We start from the raw sequence: 27,494 nt of genomic DNA, 5'->3' as shown, positions 1-27,494 counted from the left end.
GACAGGGAACCCTCAGACCTTTTGTTTCGACAGACCCACAAGCCAAGAGAGGTCACACTTGGGCTTCTTGCCCGGGGGGCTGAACCAGAAGATGGAAGCTAATTTCTTTCTTTAACCTCTTATTTAAAATTACTCGGGGAAGACGAAACGCATGCTTGCCTCTGCTTCAAACGTATTCAGTGGCGGCTCTGATAATAGTAGATAACACATATAATCGGTTCTCTAGCCCGTACAGCCCTTATATTGCGTTATTCTACAAACACAGCTGTCTTAAACCATTAAGTGCCCGGTAGCATACTTGATTCTTTTTTCCTCTTACCAGCGGGTAGTCGTTTTCGAATGCCAATATAAACCATTTTTCCAGGGCGCCCGAGGACTCTGTAAGGTTGGAGGAAAAACCAATTTTAGAGGGCCGAAAAGCTGTTTTTGCTACGGGCTGCAAATTACTTGAGCCCGACCCCCTGTCTCTTACCCTTTTGTTCATTTTGTACACTTGTATACGTTTCTTCAAATCTAGTATTTGAATGCATATTATCAATGTCCTCTAGGCACCGGATGCATACAAATAATAAGCGTAATTATTATACATAGCGTGAAATAAGGGTGGGGGAGTTCTAGCTCCTTGCATAATCTGATCATTTTCGTATTTGCCTGCTTTCACACATGCTTTTTGAAATTGCATTCCATGGACAGAGATACGGCCCCCCCCCCACCCCGCGTCAAAAGTGGAGTCGACTGATCTAATGTATATATGAGCTGACATCATCATCATCGTGCCCCCCCCCAGCAATAATGACCTTGCCCCCCCCCAGACTTCCAAGTCAATCTCCGCCTATGATCTGAATGTCCATGACTCGGGAACCATTAGGTCCCAGGCCAGGTTCCCCGATTTATTTTTTATTTTTACTCATATTTTATGCACAGTCTTGCACTTTTATATATAAATTTATACTAATACATGTTACTTTGAATCTCGTATTTGAATGCATAATGTCAAAGGGTCCTGTAGGCACCCAAAACTAGACGGCCCCCGAACTCATTGCATAATCTGATTCTCTTCGTTTTCGTTGTATGTCTGACCTCGCAAATGTTTTTTGTAATTCTATATGAATGACTACATGGCTGTCTCTATGTACATACATAGGGACCCCAATTATTATAATTTTTTCTCTTGGTAACTCAGAATTTTCTCCGGCATGAATATGCCCTCCGGGGCAATGAGCTTATATCATGTAAGTAACAGCCTGATCGTACTCTGTTCGGTTCTGTCTATTAGCCTTAGGTATAGTTGGTTTTAAATTTCTAACGAAGTATTATTCAACGTAGTTACTCGGAATACAATCAATTCCTCTCCATCGGTTAATATACAACAGATCATCGGTTATCCGAAACAATTTTGGACTGGGGGTGTTCGGGTAGCTGATTTTTCTGATAACCGATCATTCATAGAAAAAAAAATTATACCAGTGTCACAGGAGCAATATGAAACAAAGAAACAATGATATTAAACACAAAACTGTATATAAAATATTTTGTATCAAATGTCTTACATATAACACTGAGAACTAACTAGCCTAGTTTAACAAGTTCAAAATGGCCGTTATACTAGGCCTACAGTTTGAGAAAAATCCAAAATTTTCTTTTGCTTCAGAGCTGAGACTATCTTCCGCTAGCGGATTCTCTACACACAGCGCTTAAAATTTGAATTTGCCGACTGGGACGCTTTCGGTTAATTGATGGTTCAGTTGATCGGTATTCGGATAATCGAAGCTCTATTGTAGCAGTCTTCATAATCATTCCCAAATCAACATCTGTTTCAGTCGTGGAAATGGTGATGAATAGTAACTCTTCATAGCCATAATTGATTCGTGACTCATGAATGAATGGCATTGAGGGACGGCAACCTGCTTCGAGATTAACAGCTCGTATTATAAAGGGTTGTGAAATCCCTGCCGATTTTTTTTTTTTCAATGGGAAGTAATTCTCCGTGGCTGTCTTTTGAATTTGACATCCACTTCTGTATCCGTTCGCCCTGAAGTGGGTAGCCAAAGCCTCCTAGAGATTGGTAGTATCTAGGAGGCTTTGGTATAACAATACAATAGATCTGTATTTCACTTTAAAAAAAAATAATAAAAAGTAAGTCACAAAAGGGATTTCCTTAGGGGGTTTTCCCCCCTTTTTTCTGTGTTTACAGCTCTATCTGCGAGTCCCTTTCCGGCAACATGATCCGTTCACAAGAGAAAAGTTAGCCTGATGGCCAAATGGTTGAAAACACACGAAAAATGCTCTCGAATTCGAGTGCCATAGAAGATTGTGGGGGTGATTCTCATTCCGGGGATTTGCGAATTGAATCCCATTAGAGTGATTTTTAGAGGTGCTTTTTCATTTCAATTGGTTCATTGACGACATTGATTAAATTCCTTCTCTTTTTTTTCTCTGCAGGTGTTATCATGGCTATGCCGCAAGGGGTCGGACGCATTGGAGAAACACCAAGCCGTCGCGGATTCCTTGGTGGGCATCAAGGAGCAAGAAGAGGAATTCGAAAAGTTCTATTTCCTGGCCATGGTGAGTCAAAAGCTTCTTTTTTGTGATATAATTTCGCCTTTTTTATTTTGGTGCCTTTTTTCCCCCACTCACTAGTGTCTCAACTGGTAGGCCAACGGAGCCTATCTATGGTATCGAGTCAAGCAGAGGCACTAAATTATTGAAGATTTGTAGTTACGTTTTTAGTACGTAAATTTGATTCAAAGAGCCCCAAAGAATGCTTGGGCCCTGTTTTCTCGAACTTGATGTCTATGTGTACGAATCCCACCGCATAAGTCAAGTCGTAAGTGTATTTCGAAGCAGGCCACCCTTATAGGAGGTGTGTGACAGATCATAGATGTCACCTAAGACCCGAGGTTTGTGGGAACCCGCACAAACCGTAATAGAAGTAAAATGCCTACATATATCAATTACATTTTTTTTCTTCTTTTGCATTAAACAAGGTGCCTGAGCTTCAACAGATTTGATTCTGGAATTTTCGTCAATTCAGGAATTACTTCCCTCATTAATTCTGAATGTTCATCAATCCTAGGATTTTTCTCGCACTTTTATATCGAGTCTGGGATTTTTTTTCCTCTCATTAATTCTGAATTTCCATCAAATTCTGGGATTTCTTTCTTTCATTAATTCTGAATTTTTATCTCAGTTCTGTGATTTTTCCCCCATTGATTTTGAATTTGTATCTATTCTAGGATTTTTTTCTCTCATTAATTCTGAATGTCCATCAATCCTGGGATTTCTTTCTTTCATTAATTCTGAATTTTCGATCAATCATTAGGCTTCAGTTCTCATCAGTATTGAAATTATTTTACTGATTCAAAATGTTCATTAATTTTTGTGTTAACTTATTGATTTTCATTATTCCTGTGCATTTTTATATTCTGCGATAATGCATGAATATTCAGATGCTCGATTTCCCCTCCCTCCAAAAAATACCTAAAATCGGGGCTAAGGAGCCCCGAAAATTATTTCTCACCGGGCTCTGCGTCCGATGAGGGTGACCCTGTTTCGAGGTTATATTTTCTTTCTTAAATCAACGCTAATAACTAAACGTTGTCCCTGATCTCGACATTACCGTTTTGTACAAGCCAAACCGCTGTTTATAAACGAGATTGAATAGCAATTACTCTGGGGAGCAGCTTTAATGAATGCTATTCTTTGTGTTCGATCCTGGGGGAGTTTTGCCCCTCCTCTCGTTAAAATGTAATTAGCGCCGAACTTATGGTTGGTCGAGAACTTCAGTAATTTTCGAACCATCAAATCCTATCGTGCGAAACCATTTGCTAGAATCCACAAGGTAAATCAGATTGGATTTCTCTCTCAAACGAATGTGATTTCTGAATAGGAACATTATTCCCGATTTACAATGTGAACACTAATCTCTTTGAAATCATTAAGACTCGAATTAAAGTCCAGATTGTTGTTGGGACTCGGATTTAAGATCCACATTGAGTCATTCATTAAATGTGTACCTCACAATCCTATACATCTTCATGTGGTGCGGAAGGACTTTTAGCTGAACGCTTTCATTGATTTTCTAATGGATATATAGCCTTGTGAAAAAATAAGGTCAGAATATGCGTGTTTACAGAGAGACTTGGCGTAGCGGGCTGTTGTCCAAAGCGGCAAGTTCAGAGGTGGGGGGGGGGGCAAATTTGAAGAATGAGTGGTAAAGAAAATTATTTAAATGGAAGAAGCTTGGTAAGAAGTTTTATAGCCCACAAGCAATTAAAACAGAAATCTGCCTATGTCTAGAGAGTGGGACACTAGATCAGTGAATGACCAAACGAGTGAACTACGGGGTTAGCAAGCATGTGAGTGAAGAAAAGAGTATGCAAGCATGTGAGGGATCAAAAGAGTGACCAATAGAGCAAAGAACCTTTCAGTGGGTGACATAAAAGAGTGACCCAGAGAGTGAGGGACGGTCAGTGAGAAAACAAAAGATGCAACACACCTCTCTCCCCCCCCCCTTCCCGTATCCTACATACACCAAACATGGCCCCCGCTCTGTCCCTTGTGGGATATAAGCAGGTCACCTTACGGCTGGGCCATGTATCCTACATACAGGCTTGAGTACTTATATACAGGACGTTTGGCGATTTTCAACCCTCTCAATGGTTTCCTCCTGCCGGCGCCTCTGCTTAACGTAAAACGGTCGAGTCTATGAGCCCTTCTATACAGACAGGGCAACGAGAGAAGACCAATCTTCGAATTCGAATTATTTTTCAGTAGTGTGTCCGGGGACGACGACATAAAAGGATCAAAATAATGGATTTTCAACGTCCTTACAGTTACATGATGGATACAGAGTATTCATTTGTTTACGACAAAGGTTCGATACTTCTTTTCTGCCCTTCTTACCTGTCGCTATAAGCAAAGTAGTGATCTTTCTTTTCTCATAATACTCTGTTTATTATTATTATTATTATTCTTTTATGGCACATACGTGAGATAAGCAACGTACCGACCGACTTTGAGTTATATGCTACGCTGCGGGCGACACGTTCATGGACTTTTTTTCCAGAATGGAAAAAAGCAAGGAGGGGTCATTGAGTACCTGGGACCTACCTGAGCGAGAGAGAGAGAGGAGGTCAAAAGCTAAGTTCTTTTCACGAGACCCCTCAGCTATAATGCCCTACACAATTTTCAGCGTTTTACCAAGAACAGGATATAATGTAAGAAAGAAAAAAAAAATAGAAGAAAAAGATCATGGTGTTCGTTTTGGGATATAAGGGAATGGAAGTCCTTGGATATTACAGCGGCTATGGAATCGATTACCCGATTTTTTTTAATAGCCCTCTTCTTGCTTCTAACTTATCTTGCTCGCTCGTTTATTGGCTTTAAGGCTTATTTATGTGTTTGCTTTGCTGATGGGCGATTGATAATCTAAACGGCGTTAGTGTCCGTGCTATGCTGTGAATACTATAGTAGGTCGGATATGGGTTTTAGGTGCGATAACATGAGTGTTACTCACGCCGCGGAGTAAGTAAATTGAATCATTCCATCTAAAACAAAAATTATAGTAGCGTCTAAATCAACTTTAATGACCAGATGGTTATCTTAAAGCGCACCTGTTCGGTGATATTTTTCATTGAGGTCATCAGTGATTCGGAATATTTTACGTAAGTTTTTGAATATTGAATTCGGTTTCAAACAGGTGGATGGATATAGAAAGCTGCAAATAAAAAAATGAAATACAGTTATAACATCAATTATTGGTGAGAGGCGTATTTACAAGGAGTGGGGGGCTATGTGACCTGTAGCACAGTGTGGCAAATTCGTAAAGCTAACATATTTCAGGAATGAGTGGTCAAGAAAATTGAAATAGAATTGGAGAAAAGGGTGCAAATTCATAAAATCACTTCTTCCTGGATATCAAGGGACTATGTCAGTGAGCGACTGAAAGAGTTACGAAGAGAGTGTGCAAGCATGTGAGCAAGCAAACAAGTACTTCGAGAACGATTGACTAGGCCAGCATAAAAGAGGGTTGCGAGCATGGGAGTAACAGTGTGCATACACGTAAGCTACCAAGAGCGAGAGATTCGGCAAGTGTGCAACGTCATCTTAAGAGCATAAGCCCCCGAGCAAATTGATTTTTCTGAGACTCTACAGCTGACTGAAAATGCCTGCTTAACAGTAACGAGATATCATTATCATGAGCCCTCACCCGGGCAATGCGTTTAGATGGCACTACCAGTATGCGACCAGAAGAATGACCTAGAAAGTGTGCAGGCATGTGGTGGGTGACCAAAACAGTTTGCACGTATGGGAGTTATCAAAAGAGTGATATAGAGAGTGTGTGCAAGCGAAGTAACGTAGAAAGCGAAGAAACATGTCAATATACGACCAAAGGAGTGACCTAGAGAGCGAATGACCAGGTCAGTGAGCGACCAAAATAGTGACCCCGAGAGTATGCAAGAATAGAGCTGACGTTGAAATTGATTCCCGTATTTATAATCCCCATCTCCCGTATTGCATCTGATCATATATTCCATGTTTGAAAGCTCTTGAAAATTTCAACTTTGATCGTAACTGTGAAGAGTTATAATGACAAAATTCTGCGGAATCTTAGATACCGTTATAATAAAGTTTGACTGCGTTCTTGTTCCGTCATTTAAAGTTATGTCTCCGGGAGTTTTGATCAGAAAAACCAATGTTGCGCTATCGCGAAAAAAATCAATTTTCATTCGAAGTTGAAAATTTGCCCTAAAAATCGGATTACAATCTCAGTATCAAGGTTCAATCGCTTTGCCATTTAAAGTTACACTATGCGTATGGGATTTATAAGAAAAATCAATATTATGTTGTTTTTAAATTGAAAATTTTGCCCTAAAAGTTTAGTTGCAAGTTCAATATCAAGAGATCGACTTCATCGTTTGATGATGACTGTTCCGCCTACCTTCTGAATTTCTCAGAGCTGACTGGTCGCTCGATGTCTTTTTTTTTTTTTCGCTATAACGACCAACCTACGTAATGTGATTTTCGTTGACCGTGACCCTAAAACAGGACTCGTTTGAGTATCCATCGCTGTCCACGTGAATACTTTCATTCGAAAAACAAACATGCGTAAAATGTTTCCATTTGTGTAAAATTCCATTTCCGATGGCAAATAATTTCTGTCTCCTTGAAATTTACCAACTTTTGGTTAATTTTTTTCCCCTATCTTGAGTGGGCTAACCATATTTCTTCGAAAAAAAATACGGGGTATTTGAATTTAAAATACGGGACATACATTGTCAATTATCGCGAGAAATGATGTCGAAAGCGAGCAAAGTTGTCAGCCATTACTAAAATCACTAATAAAGTGGGAAATGAAGCGCTACTGCAGATTACAGTGGATTTAAAAGGAGTTTTACGAAATAAATTGAATATTCTTAATATAGTCGTTATTATCATAATGCAATCAACGCTCGTTTTTACGAACCCGTACGGACGTGAAAAACAGTTCGTAAACAGAAATGCAGTAGAACCTGTCGATAACGGACACCCATGGCACCAAAACTTTTGTCTGCTATTGGGGAGGTACGATAAACAGTAGAACCTCGTTTCTACGACTATCACATTTATACGATGTTTGGCTTCTGTCGAAATGGGTTCCTATATGTTATCCCCCACGGGACCGGGGATGAGAAAAGTGTCCGTTAACGGGAAGTTCTACTGCACATTTTAAAGGAATAGTATATTGTTTGTGACCAGAAGATTAGTTTGTAAAAGTGTGCACTTCGTAAATTGGAAGTTCGTAGAATCGAGCGTTGACTGTATAATTTATGAGTTGGGAAGATAATATCCTTGATTTCGATAAAAAAATAGAAATCCAAATTGGCTTCATTGAAAATACATTTTTACGAATAAGTCGAGATGGTCGAAATTACATGAAAATACGGGACGTATGGCCGCCTCAATCTTAAGGATCGGGTTTTTCCCTTCTCAAGTGTGCAATTACAAGGCCACAACAGGCAAAATGTACAGGGTTTTCTGTGTTTTTTTTGAACGAGAAGTAAGCTTTTATTTTTGTAGGTACACAAGGGGATTGGGTTCCGCCTCACCTGTGGTCATGATTGGCAATGAATGAAAAGGGAGCGTCTCGTCCAAAGGGACCGATCTTGGTACTGACACTATCTTCTATGCTTTTTTTTTTTTGGGGGGGGGATGTTGCATTAACGTACCCTTGCATTATTTGTGACACGTGTTGTTCATTTTCCCCCTCTTTGGATGGATCTTGGGGGGGGGGGGGGCTTGTGATGGAGATCACCACTGATTTTCTTGTGGATGAACTCGTCCATTCCATGACAGCCTACTCTGCCCGAGTTGCAATTTTGAACGAATGCCATTCAGTTTAGAACACCTGTAATAATAAATTAATCTATTGTTGCAGAGAGAACTTTTTACTGTATTTTCTCTCACGGAACCAATTGTTTCAGCCGTTGTTTCTCAAATTTTTTGAACCCAAAGACAAATGCCCCAATTAGATGCTACGTCAGCCAGGGCAAGCATGCATTTTGCCCCCCCCCCCTGCAATATCTAAAAGGAGCTTAAACGATGAATTCGATGCCTCCTTTGGAACAGCATCCAGAATACAAGACCTCCCGCACGCCTTCGAGCAGAAAAAGGTGTAACTGGGAATTATCGATATTGACCAATTACTAGCATCGATATCACAAGACTGAAGGAGCTGGAGAGAACTTCGCTGCCAGTTAGAGACATATTTGTATGTTATAGTCCTAATGAGCAAGTCCGGAGAATTTTTTTTTCAATGTTCACTTGAATATATAAAGTTCAGTTGTGTTCAATAGTAGATTCACCGGCGGTATACATTCGAACACATGAAGAATACAATATATTGATGAATAACAATAATTATGACGTCTCGAATGGCAGTAGAGAAAGTATGATATATATAATTTGATCATAAGAGCAGGTGTCCGGATACAACGTCAGAGTTTTTGTAACAGATGGGTTCTGGGAATGATCTAGACATAAAGCGATGCCATAAGACAGGGCTTGAGCTATGAAGACATGATTCCTTGAATATCTTTACATTGGAGGAATTTTGCCAGTTGTGGCATTTGTATAATTTTCCTTCAAACTTCATTTGTATGTGCTGTTTAAGAGAAATCTGAGCGTGATTTTCGAGACTGGAGGAAAAAAATTATCGATTATTAGCCTCTCCGGCCATAAAAAAACACACTCACGAATGACTATGGATATTGAGCACGATTCCGTCAGCGAGTTATCATCTTCAATAGTGATTATGCTACTTCTTAGACTTTGAAGAGGAAAAGACACGCTAGGCAAAGCCATCTATGTAATGTTTTTTTTTTGTAACATACATCGATTTAATTTGTTTTTGTACATTCTATTCATGTCCATTTAAATTAATGGGATTTTAAATTTGAACGGTATTTTTTTTTCATAATGTGCCCATTTATTGATCGATTTATTTATTTTTGCTCAAACCTATTCATTAAAAATGACTTTCTGTAATCCTTTATTGATATGGCGAAGCTATTTCTAAAATCAACGAAGAAGCCTTCTTATCTCTTTTGAGATGTAATTATGCTAATCAATCAGAAATATTCGGGTTATAATATTTGGTTTGAGGGTACATTAGCTGGTAACAGTGTTTTATATATATATATATAAAACACTGTTCATATATATATATATATATATATATATATATATATATATATATATATATATATATATATATATATATATATATATATATATATATATATATATATATATATATATATATATATATATATATATATATATATATATATATATATATATATATATATATATATATATATATATATATATATATATATATATATATATATATATATATATATATATATATATATATATATATATATATATATATATATATATATATATATATATATATATATATATATATATATATATATATATATATATATATATATATATACACACACACACACACACGAACAACAACAAAATCAACCAACCCACAGCCATTTTATCAAAGCGACTGTCACCAAGTCAAGATTCATATCTCGCATGTTCTCGTGGGTGGCCGATGATTGACCGCGAAGTGGTATAAAAGACCTTCTACGGTTCTCTCTTCTCTCTGTTTGGAGGCCCCAAACAAAAATTAAGGGCAAAACTTGCTGATGTTTCACGAGTTGGCCATCTGGTGCGAGTTAGCGAAATTATGACCGGGTAATTATGAACTCTACAATGACCGCGTATTTCCGTTTCGAAAGTGTTTTTATATATACTGTATTTTTTTTATTTTTTTTTTCGTTTCTATATATCTCTGTCGACATCTACGATGCCACGAAGCCATCTGCTGCAGCAATCGTTGTTCCTTGTTCCCGATGATGATGATGATGACGGGCCCTGTACATGTTGCGGTTGTAAAATCAGATACAAGGTTTTGATCCATTAACATTCGATTCCGTAAATGAAAGAAAAAAAAAATCGGCGGCAGATGGAGGCCCTTGATCGCGCTAAAATCTCTAGGGGCGTCTGTAGGGGAGGTAGATGATAGGTCATGGATTCTTGGGTCTATAGCTCTAGCTAGCTCGGAGGGAGACGCCACGTGACACTTGTTGAAAAACTGTATTATATACACGCGTATGTATTAAATAAAAAAAATGTTGCTCAATGGTGCGGTGTGTGTGTGTGTGTACGCGTTTAGCCACCGGGGCCCACGCCCCAATCTACGATGATGACAACGACACCACTTGTTAAATGAGCAGCAGCAGCAGGTCTGTGATTAAAACCCACGCGCCGAGTTTTTTTGGCGATTTCATTTTTTTTTAAGTAGGAGGGCTTTGCACAGAAAAATAATGGGTTCACGTGCACAAACTTCTCACGAGTCTGATCCAAGTTGTTTGAAAAAATAAAAGCGAATGGGTTAATTTGACTCTATTGAAGAGATAAGCCATTGTATCCATGCGTTCTGGCATGCCAGAGATGATACTTTCCTGGTTTTCAACATGGGTCTTGTTTTTTTAGGGAGAAAAATGGGATTTCTCTCCGTAGCTATGGTGATTGTTTTAACTGGTTTAACAAATTTTTCTGTTCTTGAACATGAATGTTTTTATTTCAACTTGAATGTGAAATTTTTACAGCTGTTGGTACCGCAGAACCCCCCCCCCCCCCAGAAAACTGTCATAGACAGGGCCGTATTAAAAGAACCTTGGGCTCTCCGGACCAAGAGATTTTCTGATGCCTTGAAAATTTCAAATAGCCTATATCTCATTTTCGTGATTCTCCTATTCTCTTGAGCACCTCCGGGCCGTGTCCAGCTAGGTCCATGCGTTGAGACGGAACTGGTTACAGAACCCAGAGTTCAGTGGAACAAGTTGAAAACCAATAGGGTGAAGTCGCGGTTTTTCTCAACCTGGAGCTAAACGCCCCCCCCCCCTCCCCACTTGAGGTGCTGGGATATTTTAAGACGGCCATTTTCAACATTATTGCTCGCAAGTATCATGGAAGCATCCTCCCCGAACCCGAAGCACCAAGAATGCTCAATGCTCATGCCAGATTTCGTGCTCGCGAGCAATTGATCTATCAACTCGTCAATTAAATACCCTGTATAAAAATTGCATTCAAGAATTACGATTAAGCAGATTTCAATCATACGTTGCCGTAAGCCATACATGCTCGAATCATGACCCGCGGGCCTAATGTGGCCCGTTACCTCAAACCTTAATTTTGTGCAAATGAACTGATGGCACATTTACAGATCACTCAAGTGACCCGCTGCATATCTACTGATGACTTACGTGACCTGTGGCACAGTTCCAGATCACACAAGTGGCCCGCGGTATACTTACATATCATTTAAATGACTCGCGGCAAATTCACAAATCACTCAAGCGGCCCACGACACATTTATCTTAATTGGCTCCACGCACAGTTTCACATCGTTTAAGTGACCCGCGATACACTCATAGGCGGAGATAGACTTGGAAGGCTGGGGGTGCATGTCATTTCATATATACATTAGATCAGTCGGCTCCACCTTTGATGCTGAGGGGCAATGCCCCCACGCCACCCCCCCCGTATTTCCGCCCATGAGCACACTAGAGCCTGCGGCACATAGATTATAAGCACGGATTATATGCAAATGCATATTCTAAGTATTTTTTATAGTTAGTGGATTCAAATGCATAAAATCAAAATTTTAGAAAAATACATATTTTTTGCATTTTTCCTATTTATGGTATTGTACCAATGTTTGCAAGATTTTCATCTTTCCATTCTTCAAGTATTATTCATTTTATGGCATATTTTTAGGCTCTTTTTAAATGAATATTTCTGCATTTTTAAATACACGTTCTTCATTTTTTGTGCATAGTTTCCAGCATACATATTTTTGACTGCTCATATTTTTCTTTTCTCTTAGGTTAGGCCTTATACTTCAATGCTTTTTTTATGCATATTTTTCCATTTTTTTGCACTTTTTCTGTGTGCGTATTTTTCTTTTTGTACATATTTGTGTTTTTATGCATATTTTTTCTTATTGTGCATGCTTTTTATTTTTAGGGGAACACTTCAGCAATTTTAGTGCATATTTCGGAGTTTTTCAGTGTATATTTTACCGCTTTTTATAGCGCATATTATCCGGGCTCTAGTTGTCACTTTCGCAAGGAACGGAACGGACCAATATCATAGCATAGAGGAAAAATTAGTTTATAGTTATCAGGACATTGGCAAAAAAAAAAAAAACACCAACGAAAAAAAGATAACATTATCCAATCTCAAGCTAATGTTTTGTCAAACTTAATTTTTTTTCCTGTAAGTTATCGTTATCAGGCTGGCAGATTATGCAGGAGGCTAGGAAGGTGTTCTCCTCTCACTTTTTCTCTGTTGACAAACATTGCCGCACTTAATGTCGTAATCAGTCAGTAGTATCACTGTGATTCCATATGCGACTGAAAAATGTTTTTTTCTTTGGTTCCTAATCGGTTTCTTTCAGTTGATCTTCCCGAGAGACTTTCTCAAGGGATCTATAAAACTTTTGTACGTTTAAGAAAATTTCGTAATTCGTTATATACAATAGACAGTTCCATTCTAACGCCTCACAATGGCTGAATAACAAAAATGCAAGATTGAAAAATTCAAAAAGGCAGGATCTTTCGCTCAAAGGAAAAGAGTCCCGTTTTAAAATAGAATTCTTGAAAAAAAAAAAATGAAACGATCGAATATATATTTTGCAGCCAATTATGTGGCAAAGAAAAGTGGAGTTGTCCCGTTATACCAATACCCGCTTACATTTATCCTGTTCAACCAAACGGGATGTATGGTCAATGAAATCGCAAACGGGACTTCTATGAGCGGGGCCGTTCCGCTCATAATTATTCGTTAATTATTTGAATATAAAGGTAATTAGTTAAAATTGTTAATTTATTTAAATGGTTAATTGTTTAAGGATTATTTTGTATTTAAAAGGTTAATTGGAAGGTGACTAGGTAACAGGTGTGGTATTGAGACTTTGTGTTTGGTAACTTGGCTTTGGGTAGTTGTAAAGAACACGTGCAGGGCGACCACGAGTGATATAAGATTATGTAAGAAAGAAAGAACGTGCTTTAGGCCAACTGCCGATGAAGCACAATTCATCTGGCAAGGTATGAAGCTACGAAATAAGAATGTAAGATGGAAAATACATGAATAGTGGATGTCAATAGATTCGGGACCTTCACTGAAAAGAAGATGCAATTTGAACGCAACCCGCTCATACTTCTAAGATATAGTTAACATTCGGTTATTTTTATCAGAAACTCTAAGTCTGGATGTGATCCCATTAAATGGCTTGGACTGTATTTTTCCGACTCAAAATGTGTAAATTATCAACGTGCCCCCCCCCCCACACATTCTAGAACAGAGCACTTAGGCTGTGGATTTTTTGCGGTGACCCCGGTCAGACTTTCCACCTGCCCTTCTATAATTAATTTATAGCGTGAAAAAGCAAAAGAAAAGGTGAATGGTCCCGGGCCCCAGGGTTAGAGCCCTGTCAGCTCCGCCGTTGTGGGGGAGAGGAAGCGTGATTAGCAGCATCTAGTGAAAAAATGGTAAAAATTAAATTTTCGCATTTATTCTAAAAAAATGGCGAAATTCACATTTATTCTAAAAAAATGGCGAAATTCAAATTTATTCTAAAAAAATGGCAAAATTCACATTTATTCTAAAAAATGGCAAATTTCGCATTTATTCTTTAGAAACTGGCAAATTTCGCATTTATTCTAAAAAAATGGCAAAATTCACATTTATTCTAAAAAAATGGCAAATTTCGCATTTATTCTTTAGAAACTGGCAAATTTCGCATTTATCGCATCTGTTTCGTAAACACGAAAATCACTTATCCTAAAATATTACTAACAACCCTGAGAAGAGAACTGAACGGGTGGGGGGAAAAAAAAAATTGAGCATCACAGTTGTATATTTTGGTCCGAATCCAGTGAATTCGCACACTTTAGCCCTTCTTCCACTACGTGAGAGAAGAGAGGGTGGTTCTAATGTGAAGGGGACAGGGCTGGTTAGCCAAAAAAAAAAGGTTCATAACAGGAGGAGTGAACCAAATCTCTGCCGCAACAGAAGCGTGGGCTTTTCAAGGCTACGGGCAAATCGTGCAATTGGTAGAACAGAGTAAAAAAAAGGGCCCTAAAAACTAGCAGAAAGAGACAGAAAGAGAAGAGGGAGAGCAACAAGAGGAAAAGGCAAGGCAAAAAGCGGTAGTTTGTAGTGAATGAATGGGAAGTGAAGTTCTTGTTTTCTCCACTCCGCAAGTTCAAACTCTCTCGTTGCTAGCGTAAATGTTTTTTTTTTATATATATATATTCTTCTTCCACCAGGCCACATCTGGTCTCTTCTATAATTTCTGAGGCCCATGGCTTTTAGTTTTCCCATCGTACAGCATTTTGTATCAATAATTAGGCCCTAAAAAGAGGAGAGAAGAAGTTTTTCTAAGTGTTTATGTATAACAACAATTTCGAGCAGGAAGACGATGGGATTTTTTTGAGATAGCTGTTTGTTTACGTTCATCCGGAAGTGATTGTATGTGCTATTGAATTGTGTGTGTGTGCGTCATCATCTGGTCCGAGATTGGAATTTGGAGTGGTCATCGTCAAATGTTCATTACATGTTTGAATTGGATTATATTGTCCAGTGTTGGTGGTCCTTGATCTGAAATTAACGCTTGGAATTCCCCGGAATATTATATCATGTATTTGATGTCCGTCGGCTGAAAATGACCGTCGGTGATTTGGAACGGGTGTCCGAGGAAGAGAGTGACGCAGACGAAATTATATCCGCGTCGCCTTGTAATGATGGTTGTGCCGGGAAAGTTCCATCCGTAAAAGATGTCACGGACATCGATAAAATTTGTGAAATTCCTCGAAGATGCGTGAGGTACAGGGGCAATTTCGTGGAGCATCGTAACAACGAGGTGCTGTCGTTCAAGGATAAAATTCTAAGAAATGCTAAATCCCAAGAGGATCTGTCTCGACTTGGGTGTTCTCCTGGTGTCAAGCGAGCGAATAGCGTACTGATATTGGACGGTAGTTGTTCATCACATGTAAGTACCAATTTCATTATCCAATAACCAGTCTGATCAAAATTGGGGAAGGTTACAAGACAATGAAGTCATAATTTATTGTTCAAATGTCTTGTTTAAGCATTTTGTTACCTAATGTGAAAAATAATAGTGTGAACTTCTATAACACGCATACTTAGCCAATGGCCCGTAAGCCAAATTTGGCCCTCGGACTCATCTGATGGGCCTCAAACCTAATTTCGCAAAGTAAGCAGCACAATTTCTAGATCACTTATGGGAAACACTGTGGATTGCAGCACATTCCAAGATCACTCGAGTGAACCGCGAGACACACTTGAAGATCACACACTCGAGTGACCCATGAGATATTTACAGATCTCCACGGTATAATTCCAAAGCACTTGCGTGACCCGCGGTGCATTTACAGATAGCTTAAGTGACTTGCGGTACAGTTCCACAACACTTAAGTAGCCCCCAACGCATTACCAGATCACCTAAGTAACCCGCGACATATTTACATGCCACCGCAGCACATCTCCAGATCATTTGAATGGCCGCCGGTATATTTATAGAGTGGCCCGCGGCACGCATACAGATCACTGTGGCACATTCCCAGATCGCTTGGGTGGCCCGCGGAGGGGGGAAATTTACATATCGCTCAAGTAACCCTGCGGAACTGTTCCAAATCACTAATGAAGTGTACTCGCGACACGTTTTCAAATCAATGTGAAATGGCCCCTACACCCCTGGAAGTTTAACACCATTGCTCTATAACATCTGTTTCTAGCCGCGTCTTTAATTAGGTGCAAGACTCAACACAAAGACATTTTTAAAACTTGAGTGACATTTTTGTGCTTTGATAAGATTTTAATGCATAGTCAAGAGGTTAAAATCAAAATTAATACGTGGTCAATCTATTTCGATCCCGTTTTACGGACCACCTCGTATACAGTATAGCGTCCCGGTTCGCATCTGCTCAAGCCTGGTTCCGACTACTTCTTTTTGGCAGGATTAATTATTTATAATGAATGTAATAAACCCAAACAAATGATGATCGTATCCGCTCAGAATATAACGTCGCTAACTGTACCAACGTATCATCAAAGTATGCCATTCTCGCCCCTTGAATTACTCGAATATTTTCCCGATGACGCTTGATGCTGCTAATGATGAAGTCCTAGACATAAGGGTGATTAAACCTGTCTGGTTCGTGATAGAATAGATTTAGTTCTCTTAATGGACTGTGTCTGAAACTATTTCCATGTATTCAAATGTATGTTTCACAAACAAAACAAAAAAAAAAGAATTCAGTTACTGAAATGATTTTATGAATAACTCTTGCAATACAATAAGAACTTTTTCAAAGCACACTGGGCAATGACTGGGCAGAATCTGATTGTTTTTTTGTTTTGTTTAGAGAGTATTTTAATTACCGTTCAAAAACGTCACTTGCAAAATCAATCATCCGAAAACAATTTATACACACACACAATTTATTTTCAATAATACCTCACCTTAACATCAGGGCCGTCTTAATAGCATCATGGGGTCCCCCCCGGGCCAAGTGATTTCACTTTGACAAATTCTCGGAAAAGTTCAACTACTCATTTTTCTGAGGCCCTCTTCTCTTGAGGCTTCCGGGCCGTGCCCATGCGTTAAGACGGCACTGCTTAACAATGTTTTCACCACAACATAAGAACCGTATATGGGAATAACCAAGCACCGCAGAAGTGGATGAATTTTGTCTCGCTTATATCACTCACAACGAATGGGTCCCAAGGTGTCCTCAAAAAAATTATGAAAAAATTTAAGTACATTCATCTTACCCAGAAATGCATAAAAACAAAGAAATTATCGGTGCAATTATTGTTTGAATGGCGTCTCTCTCTAAGGTTTGCGGGATTTTTAAATTCCTCCATGGCCTCTCTTTGCTTTCAAAATACAGTAAAACCTGTCTTTAACAGAGAGAACCTGCATTAAGCGGGAACCTGTCTTGAAAGGAAAAAAAAATCGTGGTCCCGGGATTTCAATGCCAAAATACACATTAGAAAACCTGGATTAAACGGAACTTGTCTAACGGGGAAACATACAAAATACAATGCGAGTTCTACTTCACCCACCCTTGGATTTGTAAAAACCGTTACCGTACCTGATGCTGTGGTTTTTAAAAAGCCATATGTAGTGAAACAGTTGATTTCTGAAACTAACAAAATTTTTCGGTAAAGCAGGCATTTTTTCTACGAGAGAAATCAGTGTAATGGTCCGATTTCCAAATGATATACAATGACTTACAAAATTTTATGCAAACTGCTTTCCGTGATCGCAAGTGCTGAGCAGGGCCGGAATTAGAGGGAGGCGGGGGGGGGGGAGGGAAATTGCTCGGACAGGAAAATTTTACGTGAGAAAATAATCGAATTTTGCAGTGGTCGGGCACAGAAAAAATCATGTTGTCCCCCCCCCCCCACCACAAAAATCCTAGTTACGGCTTTGTAAATTACTATGACATTTTTTGTAAGTTCAAGACTTCGTCTTCAAAAACATTTCGCAAACAAAACACCAGGGGTTTTTTACACATCGAAAAAATAAATGTAGGTCCTAGCAAAATTTTATAGATGCCGAGCATCCCTCCCAGACAAAATAGTGTATTCTTTGACTTATTCGTAACTCTGGAAACCCCTTTCCATGCTAGTTGATACGCAGTCATAATTTAAGCTTCATAAAATTACATTCTGTCGTCAGACTTCAATTCAGTGATCATGATAAAAAAAAAAAAAAACAACAAAGCGTCAATGTCAAGTTTTCAATCACTATGGTGACCAGGTGCCTAGGATTTGTCATGCCCAGTTATAAGAGAGCTCATAGAGTCAGATCCAACTCAAACAACTGCTAGAAAGATAGTCTATTGTAGGATGGATGGGGGCGAGAGTGTGCAACCTTTTCAGTCCGAAGGCCAGATATGCGATCTGTCAACCACTTGTGGACTAAAAGCTAGCATCTTTGCTTACCTAAGATGTTCTGTGGATTAATACTTTTCTTAGGAACATCTTTCGCTGGTGGGTTGGAACCTCCTTAGTGGCCCCATCTGGCCCGCACACCGGAGATTTTGCACCCCCGTCCTATTAGGTCCCCCCCCCCCCACACGCACTGCCGAAAACTCGCGAGCATTAATTACTGTGCAAATTCAACGATTCATCATTCAGTATAGTAGAAAAATCTAGAGCCCGAATGAGAATCTAACCATTGCCTGCAGGATCTAGGATACAGACCTAGCTACATGTACAATATCTAGGCTCTTGTTAAGACAAAACTATTTGAATGTATATTTGGATTTATTTCGTGTTTTGGTAATGATCCTTCAAACTTCGCAAACACACAAGAATTTAAAATACACTTATCTTTCTTCAATTTTCTTAAAAACCAATCACTATCACAAAAAACTTGAAGCTAATTTATTGCAAAAAAGTTGCTTTCTTAGGTCAATTAACTCAATAATATCTCTGAGTGCTGTTATAACATTTTAAATCTCAGATTGTATTTTTTTTTTCAAAATTTTGGCAATAAATCTTTTTGGAAAAAAAAGTCTAAAAATCGGTTACTAAAAGCTAAACTTTCAAATTACTGTGATCTGTACAAAATTTTGTGAACACATGTTTTTCGTACATGTTCTTAAAAAAAAGGAGGGAAAAAACACATTTCCTGTGAATCTGAAATTAGTTGAATCTTGATGCACGATTCCGAAAACAAATGGATCCTTTCAAGTTTTTTAATAGTTTATGTATAGCGTCATGTCTTTTCTCTTTTTTTCGGAGGGCGAATGCACTCGCTCATTCACTATATACAAAGTGTTGAAGCATCTTTCATGAACCCTAGGAACGGGTAGGTGTCAAAATAAGTATTTTATTTTCATACGTATAATATAAGACAAAAGATCCATCGGCTGCATCAGAGAGAGAGAGAGAGACACACCCACGGATCTTGCGGACGTAAATTATCACCACAACCATTATGCAAAGAGAGAGAGAGAACCCTCTGTGTTATAGTGGGCTCTTCTCGAGTCCTTTGGAGAAGGAGATAACGAAGACGTATTAGGGCTTTTGGTAATATATTTTCCAGTTCTATTTTAAGTCTTATGTATCAGATTAGAACGAAGAAATGAAAAAAGAATTATTTTTTTGGACTTTATCGAAATGGATTCGAAACGCAATTAAACGTATCCATAGACGCACTTTGTCAGCGGGATTCAAAATGTTCATCTCATTCATGTGTTGATGCTTTTAACATTATAGAATCAGTGGCATGATGGCGACTTCTGCGGTGACTTTGTGCTCGATGGAATGATTAGACAGAGCTGTCTCACAAGTTTTAATCGAAATGTGGTGATGGATTTTTCAATTCAGTGACTATAATGAAAGTTTTCTAAGTATATTCGCGGTCATTTTTTGTCTTCCCGACTTTCCGTCAGCATTTTTCTGACCGATCTGATGCGTTTGCATCTGCAATGTTGTATTCAGATGGTTATTTGGTGTTCAAATCATCGAGGAAAGTTTGAATACTATGATTGCAAGAAGTGCAGGAAACGAACTGATCAATCCAGACTCGGTCGTCTTTTTTTGTTAGTGATACACAGCTCATGCACGTGACTGAAATCGCAAGAAGTGTAATATTTGAGATAATATATTGTCCCTCAATTTGACAGTAGTTCGGCGATGGATTAGTGTCGAACTGCGAGGCACAACTGTATCAGCTCTCGCCCTTGTGCAAAGCCAGATTTGCCCACTGGGTTTTTAGTGAAAAATTTGACAGGAACTTGGCATTCCACCGCTAGCTACTGATAATACCACAAATCTCAAAGTGCGCTCTACAACTCCTTGGGGTGCCGACAATCATTGTCAGTGGTGCCGTAGTGAACTATCCGTATTAATGTGTGCCTATTCAACACCATGAAGTGGTTCTTTGTTAGACTATTCTGGGGAGCAGCAAATACATGTCCACTAGGGTAAAGGGATTTCTACCAGAGGAATCTATCTGCACGGGATGAGCCTGGACAAACAAACTAAAGCAAAGAAGCTGAGAAAGACAAAAGTTTGTGAACCACTGCTATGAGTAGTTATTTGTAGAAATAGCTCTTGATGTCTATATAATGGTTGGTATCTTGGGAGCTTCAGTTGATAGATAATTAATATTTATTCTGATGTATATCTTTACATTTTTGATCTTTTCTCAGAGAGGTCCTACATTCAATAAGGGACTTGTACTTCCAATATCGATTCAAAATACAAACCGAAGATTCTATTTAGAAATCATCGAAGTATGGCATATCTACTTCGATTGCTAACTGATTCTGACATCGTATTCCGCATGATAACAAATGTGACTGCAAATTATGAATATGACTGAGATTATTCATGGAATCGATAACCTTATAGTCGAATAATAATCAGTTGAATTATCAATAATATGAGATTATTCGTAAAATAGAGGATAATATGAATGGGGGAGGGAAACAAAATGGGAAATATCTAAATGGACCTCTTTGCGACCTGGTAGGACTAATGTAGGAGCCTGCTGAAACCCGGCGTTTGAGAAACACCTTATTAAACTAATCCAGCTAATTCACTTCTCCTCAAAGAAATACAGATATCGATACATACATACAGAATTCACAGAGCTAAGCAGTGAATGAAGTTAGGGTGACAAGACAAAAATCATTGAAAGACATACAATTTTCGCTTGTAGAGTAAGAGTTCAGAGTTTTACTTGAAATTATATAGCATTATTACACAAGAAAATTGAATCTGAAAAGCTCTGCCAGAAACTTTTATTTTATTTACGTAGTATCTACCAACGTTCGAATTTTTTTCTATCTGCTGTATGGATATGACCAAAACCGCTTTACTTTCCCCCGCCCATTGTTTTACCTCATTGAGTCATTAAAACACGCATGCATAATTTCTCTCCCCCCCCCCCCCCCCTCCCCACATCAGAATTTTTCTACAAAACCCTAAAAAACATTTCACTTTCCATTGTGATTTCCTAGTTGAAAAATAATCGTGAGACTGGAACCTCATACATAAAATATACATACTGTATTATACGTGACCTTAATAACGTGTTGTCTTGGGGACGTTAAATCGTGATTGTGTTGCTCTGACCTCGAAATTAATTTGTAATTGTGTAAAAACTTATGAGCTGAAGGTACGACGGGGGAAAATACCGAAACTCCTTCTCTATACGTTTCCCCGTGCGATATAAAAGAAGCAGAAAAAACCCTTTGTTCGGAAACGTAATTTAATTCAGATGTTCACTTTTTTTTTCCCCCTTTCTATTAGCAATTAAGTTACTGAGCGCGTAAGTAACCAAGTCTAAGCCTCACCCTATTTTTTTTGTTTTTTAAATAGTTGAATTAATCGACTCCCATGTTAAATGAATATTGTCAAAATCTTGGATGGCTTTCATGAGTCCTGGAGTATTTTCTTTCCTTTTCATGAGTCGCTTGTTAAATATTTCATTACCGTGTAACTACCCACTTAATTTCTTCCGATTGATTTAAGATGGGAAGAAAGGTCGGGTATGTGGCTGTGATAAGCCTTATTCTGTATAATGAATCCATGAGACCCTAAATTTGAGCTTACGCAACAATATTTATTGTCTCATTTACTTTTCACGTCTGAAATTCCACTATTTATGATTGTAGTAAAGATTAGTTAAAAAAAAACTATTAAGAAACTGTTTATCTTTTTAATATTTATTATTTCACTAATATTTCCCACCCCTTTTTTTAAGTTTAAGAATCGAGTTTACTTCTTAGCGTTGGCTGTGGTTCTTACGGATACGGTCAGTTGATTTTCAAGAAGGTAAATAGACCTTTTGGTGAATTACTTACCATATATCCAAAGTGTTTGACATTGGTTAGATTCTCGATGTAATTAATTATCGATTAATTAATTATTTTTCATAACCGTTTTATATGCTAAAAGTTCCGGAATTGAATATTTTGTCTGTTGAATGTGGGAAAATATCCATCATTCAAAACCTGATGAGGAATGAGGAAATTTCACCACTAAAACAGTGTTTCCTTAACCTTTTTCTCCCGTGGCCTCTTAAATCATGTTTATCCCTCATGGTTCCCCCTTATCTTACTCATAACCTCCCCCCCCCCCCCACCTTCTTCATTCCCTATAAAGAAGTGAGACCTTACGTACTTAGTCAAGATTGTTTTTTGAGCAAATTTTCATTGTCAACAAAATTTTCAGGAGCAAAGTCGACCCCTTATTCAGTGAGGGTTCTATGCAGTGCCGTCTCAACACCCCTCTAGAAAAATTGTATTCTGGGGGCTCCGTACTTGACCGGAAATAACTTACATATCCACATTAAGCATTTGAAAATCATAGCACCAGATTAGTGTAGTGTAGTAGTGCACCAGCCATCGTGTAGCCCCCCCCCCCTTGAATACGAGGCGCGGGTCATGCCCACGTGCACCCATTAGTTAAGGTGATCCTGGCTCTATGGGCAGCTCTGCTGCATTCCGAAAGTAGTAAAAATTTTTCTTTCAATATTTCACTTGGAAGCTTCATTCTTAACAGCTCTCTGCGCCTTCCCCTTCACCACTTAATCCCTCAAATCATGGTATCAGATCTCATTATGTATCCCCCTCCCCTTCATTAACATTAGGCTCAGAGCCATGCCCGGATGGGTCCCACGCGTTAAGATGACTGGTTCTATGCAGGCCCATTTTAGCAGCATCAGATAATCCCTACCTGGTTAAAAGTAAAACGTACACCAATATTTACATCCTTAAAAGCATAATGTATCAGATTTCATTATTTAGTAGGGTAGGGGGGTGTCTGGATCCGGATGAGGCCCCATTACTTATGGAGATCAGAAGACCTTTGTTCTATATGGATTGCTTCATTCTGAAAGAACTCACACTTATCCCCCGCTGTATTTCAGGTAAAAGCTTCATTTCTTTACATCTGAATCTTTTTTTTTTTTGGCTCTTTGTGGCTTCCCTTCCAACTTGATTTTCACTCGTGTCCACCCCCTTCTCTTTGAATATCTCGAGACCGAAAGAGGCTCCCATGTCTCCAGAATGAGAAACACTAATACATATATGTGTGAGCATTCTTAAAAGTTACATTTTATCACTGTAAATTCTGATTGAAATTAACGTTGATAAGGTCTGACTTTGACATGAGAGTCCCCACAGACTCGGGCAAATATGTTTGATCAATCTATAGAAAAACGTAAAGGAATTTTTTATGCATATTTCAGAAATTACTTATTTATTTATTTATTTTTTTGGCCAATCACGGTGTTACAAAGAAAGTCTCTTCGAATTATTACGTATCTGAGAAAAATAATAATTATAAGAAATTAATAGACGAGGGTTTTTCCCTATATCAGGTTTATCCCACGCACGAAATTGTCACACCTTTTAATTGTTGTAATTAGCGGGGAAATCGAATATAGGTATGTATTAACGCAGAGTATGAATTGACGTAACGGACATAAGATGGAGCCAGTAATAGATGCATTTTATTATTATTTTTTTCTGCACCGATCGATCGCGGTGGGAGGTGAATTGATCGTCGTGTAATGAATGATACGATTCGATTATTATTACTTTTTTTTTAATGGAAAATAATATGTTCTCGGGTATTAGAACTTCCTCGTTTCGCAATCGCATTTCGTAAGAAGGTCATCTTACGGTAACATGTAGGCTCGAAAAAGTAGAAAGGCAAAACTTTCAGGAATGAATCAATAAAAAACATAGGCCATAGGGAAAACATAGGCCTATATATATATATATATATATATATATATATATATTCATGGGTTTTTTAGATATTCACTACTTCACCAAACACCATCTCTGGACATATCGATGTATTGCAATTTACTGCCATGAATGAGTTTGGTTGGAAATGAAGGTGCCATCTATCGGTGGTTGCTTCAAGCTCGTTAAGAAAAATACCTTATCTTTATTCTTCCCCAGGTTTGAACCTGGGATCGTGACAGCAATCTTCATGGTGGTAGACGAGTGATCGAGTGACATAGTGAGTGATATAATGAGTGACCTAGTGATAGCGAACGAGTGATAGAATGAGCTACGTACGTAGTGATTGACCGAATATCCTTGTGAGTGAGTGAGAACGAGCTATAAAGCTCTAGTGACGGCCGGTTTCGCTCATTCATTCATTCATTCAAATCCAACCGATGAATTTCCCTTTCGGTGAATTTTCTGGACACGATCTTTATCAGTGTATGTATGTATGTGAAAAGCCAAATTTACCTGAGAGGTGTTAAATTTCGGAATAAGTTTTAGCGTTGGAAGTGGCTCACACACGAGCAAATGTTTTTTTCAGCGCATCCGGTCCCGGCTGCACAGCATTTTCATGTTTTGCCGTAATGCATCTCATGTTAGCTCCTTTTTCTCTAACAAACATCATTTCATGGGGTGCTTCATTGCAATGCGTTGTTCTTTAGTAGTTAGCTTTTTTTTATTACACGCTTCCTTGCAATATTTTTTTCAAAAATGCTTTCTTTGTGGTAGTTTTCTCAACAATGTTTTCCTTCTAACAATTTTGTCCGACTGTGCTTATCTTGCAGCTTTTCTTTTTCTTTCAGCAGTTTTTTTCCTTGCAATAGGTTTTTTTTTCAAAAATTCTTCCTTTGTAGTGGTTTTCTTAATAATGCTTTCCTTCCAACACTTTTTCCAACAAAGCATTTCTTCCTACACATTTTCAACAATGCTTTTCTGGCAGCCCTCAGTTCTGTCTTCGCAATTTTTGTTTCCTCTATGAAAGTTGCCATTTTGAGTGTTTTCCCCCCACAAAGCTCTACTTATAATAGTTAATAGTTTTTCAACCATGCTCTCCTCCCTACAAATTTTTAACAATGTTTTCACTGCAACAATTTTAAAAAATGCTCTATTTACAGTAGTTGTCAGTACTTTTTCTCTACACTTTTTAGAAAAATTCTTTCTTCCTAACAGTTTTTTCAAACTGCTCTTTTTGCAGAGTAAAGACGAAAATATATCACGTGGATTTATCAATATATGTTACAGAACGATTACACAACCACACACTCAGTATGTAACCAGAACACAAAAAAACATAGAGGAGCATTCCAGAAAGAAATAAACAAAGAAAAAACAAAAATAAAATATGCCTTTTTTATAAAGGATAGTCTTATAGTCTGAGACTAACAATAATAATTGTTCTCTGTCCTACTTTTGCGTCTTATTAGTTTTTTTCTCCGATGAAATTGTCCTTAGAAGTGGTTCCCGCAACAATGCTTTCCTTACAAATAGTTTTTCAACAATGCTTTCCTTACAAATAGTTTTTCAACAATGCTTTCCTTACAAATAGTTTTTCAACAATGCTTTCCTTACAAATCGTTTTTCAACAATGCTTTCCTTACAAATCGTTTTTCAACAATGCTTTCCTTACAAATAATTTTTCAACAATGCTTTTCTTACAAATAGTTTTTCAACGACGCTTTCCTTAAAAATATTTTTTTAACAATGCTTTCCTTATAAATAGTTTTCAACAATATGATCTCTTTCCCACATTTTTTCTCAGCAGTTCTTTTCTGAAAACTTTTTTAACAATGCTTTTTTTAACACTTTTTCAAATATGCTTTTTTTAACACTTTTTCAACAATTTTTTCCTTGCAATAACTTTTCCAACAATACTTCTAATCACAGAAATTTTTTGAGAATACTGGGGGAAAAAATTCCAATAGATATTTGTACATATTTTTTTATCAAAGGTAAAATCTGGCAACACAGCAATAATTTTTTCAATATGTGCTCAATAATACCTTGAAGGCGTTTTCGAAAAACGCTCATCTCTATTCACGAATCTGTCTTTCGATTTCATTTTCGTACTGCGTATATAACTTGCTCGTAATGATAAGATACGTAACAACTCTTTCTTTCATTAATCGCTCAATTCGAAAAGAAAAATAACAATGAAACATCAGCTGTTCTGTTTTCCCCCCATGAAACTACGAAAAGCACTTGATAAAATGTTCTTATCAGTGAAATCTAATGTGTTTGTTGTTTATTTTGGTTCTAAAAATAACCTCTTTTATATAATACTACAATCAGTCGCCACTTCAAGCGAGCGCACGTGTGTTATTGACGACTTTTTTTTAGGCGTAGCTCATCGATTTTTTTCTCATTTTGATTAACAGCCAGGATCAAAGTGAAATCACGGTAAACGTGTGATAACAAAAACGTAAATGAAAAAAAAACAATGGACCGTGACTTATTTGGAGGGCGATCGATCCAAATGTCGTGCTAAACATGCTAGATAGACCTCGTTCAAAGTTCGGCAAAGATTCCAGAGTGGAAAGTCCAAAGGAATGACGAAATTATGCCGCTAACTGGCTTCTTTCTGATAGTACTAATATTTATAAAAAGATTGGCTTCTTTTTTTAAAGTATCCAGACTATTCGAACGAGCGAACGTGAGCGAAATAAAAAATAATTAGCATAAGAGGCTGCTCGAAAATTTTAGCGTAAACATTTTTGTGCAACTGTTTTTCACTTGAGGTATCTGATCAATCTTTGCGTTACTACGAATCCACGTGGAGCTGCGAGATCAATATAAAAGCTGCTGATCGAGTCGTGATCGGCACGAGTATTTCAGCGACGGCGATGATGTTTTGTTACATTCAGTAGGGACTCCCCCAAAACTCACGCATGTTTCAATGTAGAAAGCACCTTGAGGAGCAGACCAGCGACGAAGAAAGTGATGCTCGAAATGGCGTTCAAACATTCCACGACGAAAATGTGAGGAATCGGAGATGGTTCAGGATACCACGTTTCCTTTCACTTGAGAAGTTTCGGTCATCGAAATCGTATCGCAATCAGCAACATGACG

General features: G+C 38.1%; 1 protein-coding gene across 3 annotated transcripts in view; it reads left to right on the top strand.

The window, feature by feature from the left end:
• LOC149088015 (uncharacterized) overlaps positions 1-27,494 on the top strand; it is a 517,816-nt gene that overhangs the window by 450,308 nt on the left and 40,014 nt on the right. For all 3 annotated transcript variants that reach the window (XM_089243788.1, XM_089243779.1, XM_089243797.1), the window contains exon 14: positions 2,443-2,565. In XM_089243788.1, coding sequence (XP_089099914.1) covers positions 2,443-2,565 — 123 coding nt within the window. The remainder of the gene's footprint in view (positions 1-2,442; positions 2,566-27,494) is intronic.

The sequence above is a fragment of the Pholcus phalangioides genome, unplaced genomic scaffold, assembly GCF_987345545.1.
Source record: "Pholcus phalangioides strain wild (caught in Gottingen) unplaced genomic scaffold, Ppha-v1.0 ptg000003l_1, whole genome shotgun sequence".
Classification (NCBI taxonomy): Eukaryota; Metazoa; Arthropoda; class Arachnida; order Araneae; family Pholcidae; genus Pholcus; species Pholcus phalangioides.
Note: the sequence above shows the minus strand (reverse complement) of the source record. Positions and strands in the feature narration are given on the sequence as shown.